The following is a 2315-nucleotide window of genomic DNA, read 5'->3' as shown; positions in this document are numbered from 1 at the left end:
GGTGGAGGGTCAGAGAAAAAGAGGAAGACCTCCAACGAGATGGACTGGCCAGGTGGCATCAGTGATGGACTCAAGTGTGGCAGCGGTAGTGAGGTTGGTCCAGGATCGCACATTGTTTCATTCTGCTGTGCATGGGGTCGCTATGAGTCGGTTCCGACTCGATGGCACCTGACAACAACAACAACAACAAGCTCTTCATAGTATTCTGATATTATGTGTCCTTTCCCTCTTTTCTTTAGTTAGTTTTGCAATGGTTTGTCAATTTTATTAATCCTTTCAAAGAACCAGCTTCTTGTCCTGTTGATTCTTTCTATCGTTTTTCAGTTTTCCATCTTGTTTATTTCTGCTCTTATGTTTATTATTTCCTTTCTTTTGGTGACTGTACGTTCCCTCTGCTGGTCTGCTTCTAACTGTTGAAGATGCTGTGTTAATGTGTTGATTTTCGTTCTTTCTTCTTTTTGGATGTGCACAATTATCACAATAAAATGTACTCTCGGGAGTGCTTTTGCTGTGTCCCAAAGATTTTGGTATGTTGTGTTTTCATTCTTGTTTGTTTCAAGGAACTTTGTGAATTCACGTTTAATTTCTTCTTTTACCCAGTCGCTTTTCAGCAGGGTGTTGTTCAGTTTCCATGTATTCAACTTTGTTGCTTTGGTCTTCTTATTGTTTTTTTTTTTTTTTTCAGTTTTATAGCATTGTGGTCTGAGAAGATGCTCTGTAGAATTTTGATGCTTGTAAATTTATGGAGGCCTGCTTTGTGACCTAACACGGTCAATTCTGAAAAATATTCCATGTGCACTGGAGAAGAATGTGTATTGTGCTGTTGTTGGGTTGAATGCTCTGTATATATCTATGAGGTCAAGTTGGTTGATTGTTTAAGTTCCTCTGTAGTTTTGTCCAGTTTCTTTCTGGTTGTTCTGTCCCTTTACGAGGTTTGTCTGTCTCCAAGTCATTTGCATCAGCTTCTCTCTTCTGTTTTCAGATGTGTTTTGATAAGGTTTGTTGCCTCTTATTCATCATGATTATTAGTATTATTAATATGATCAGGAGATAAGGCTTCCCTTATTACTTGTAATGTTTAGCAGGTATTGTTGGGTCTTGTCTCAGTGGTGGGATATTATGGAGTATGGTTATATGGCCATGATTGCTGCCTCTTCTTAGGTGACCTAGGGAGGAAAAGATCCCACTTCCAGGAAAGATGTGTGATCAAAAGGACTGCTTTTGGTGGCTAAAACCCCAATCAGAAGTCCCCCACATTAGCTTTTCATAAGTTTATATGAGGCAATATTGGAAAAGTACTTAGCACATAGTAAACCCTGATTAAACAGTTATTCTATAGGTATGTAATGTGCTTTATAGATACGAAGAGGCACTGACTTCTTAGTTGAATTTCATTGATTCACATATATGCAATTCATCAGTAAAATTTTTGTGCTTTGAAATCCATAACCTTCTACACACAGCAGTCTCTGAAGCTTGAAAACACAAACCTAACTCCATTAAAAGGTGATGCATGCTGTTTGGCACAGAAAAAAATCATACAAAATGCACATTCATTTGATCCCCAATACTGAAAACCTTGTGCCTTTAGAAAAGGATTCAAAGAGAGCCAAAAAATAGCATGGAAGGGCTTAGGAGAAAGGAACTGATGTGCAAATACTCTGGGTTGACTCGATTTTGATAATTAAATGTATGTGATCAAAAGTAAAACATGGAGGAAACTACCTATAGTCACAAAAATGTCCTGCCAAGAAGCAATCAATAGCATTGTAATACTTCACAGTTTTCTGGTTGACCTATTATTTCTTTCTTGAAATTGTAGACCCCTTACTAGTAAACAAGTTGCCATTGAGTTGATTCCAAATTATAACCCCAAGTGAGTCTGGGTAGAACTGTGCTCCATAGGGTCTTCAGTGACACATTTTTCCCAGAAATAGGTCACCATGTCGTTCTGGATGAACTCAAACTTTTGACCTTTTGGTTAGTAGCCAAGTGTGCTAACCATATATAATACCCAGTGACTCCTCAATTGAGCACAGGACCCACAATAATCTAATAGATAAATATTGTAATAGAAGGACTCATTGTTGAGGAAACCCAAAAGAAAGACCTTGTGAAGGGAGGGGGTGATACTTAAATTTCATCTTGAAGGCTGAGAGCTAGCTAAGGTGAGGAGGTAGAGAGCACATCCTAAGAATAAAGCTGTTACATACTCTGGAGGAGGCAGGGCTTGGTGGTGGCTAGAGTAGAGGTGCAGTGAAGTTCGCCATCAGCAATACCACAGAATACCAGGCAAAGCAGATCCAGGGCAGAGC

The 2315-nt window shown here is 39.0% G+C and overlaps 1 protein-coding gene across 1 annotated transcript in view; it reads left to right on the top strand.

Annotated features, from left to right (window-relative positions):
* The window catches only part of LOC102821157 (extracellular sulfatase Sulf-1-like), a gene marked incomplete at both ends in the record, with an annotated part of 17467 nt that extends 15591 nt beyond the window's left edge, over positions 1-1876 (top strand). The window contains one exon of the mRNA XM_006878047.1: positions 1823-1876. Within this exon, the coding sequence (XP_006878109.1) occupies positions 1823-1876 (54 nt within the window). The remainder of the gene's footprint in view (positions 1-1822) is intronic.
* Between the last annotated feature and the right edge of the window lie 439 nt (positions 1877-2315).

The sequence above is a fragment of the Chrysochloris asiatica genome, unplaced genomic scaffold, assembly GCF_000296735.1.
Source record: "Chrysochloris asiatica unplaced genomic scaffold, ChrAsi1.0 scaffold01545, whole genome shotgun sequence".
In the NCBI taxonomy this organism is placed as follows: Eukaryota; Metazoa; Chordata; class Mammalia; order Afrosoricida; family Chrysochloridae; genus Chrysochloris; species Chrysochloris asiatica.
The sequence above is the reverse complement of the archived record's forward strand: the minus strand, read 5'-3'. Positions and strand labels throughout refer to the sequence as shown.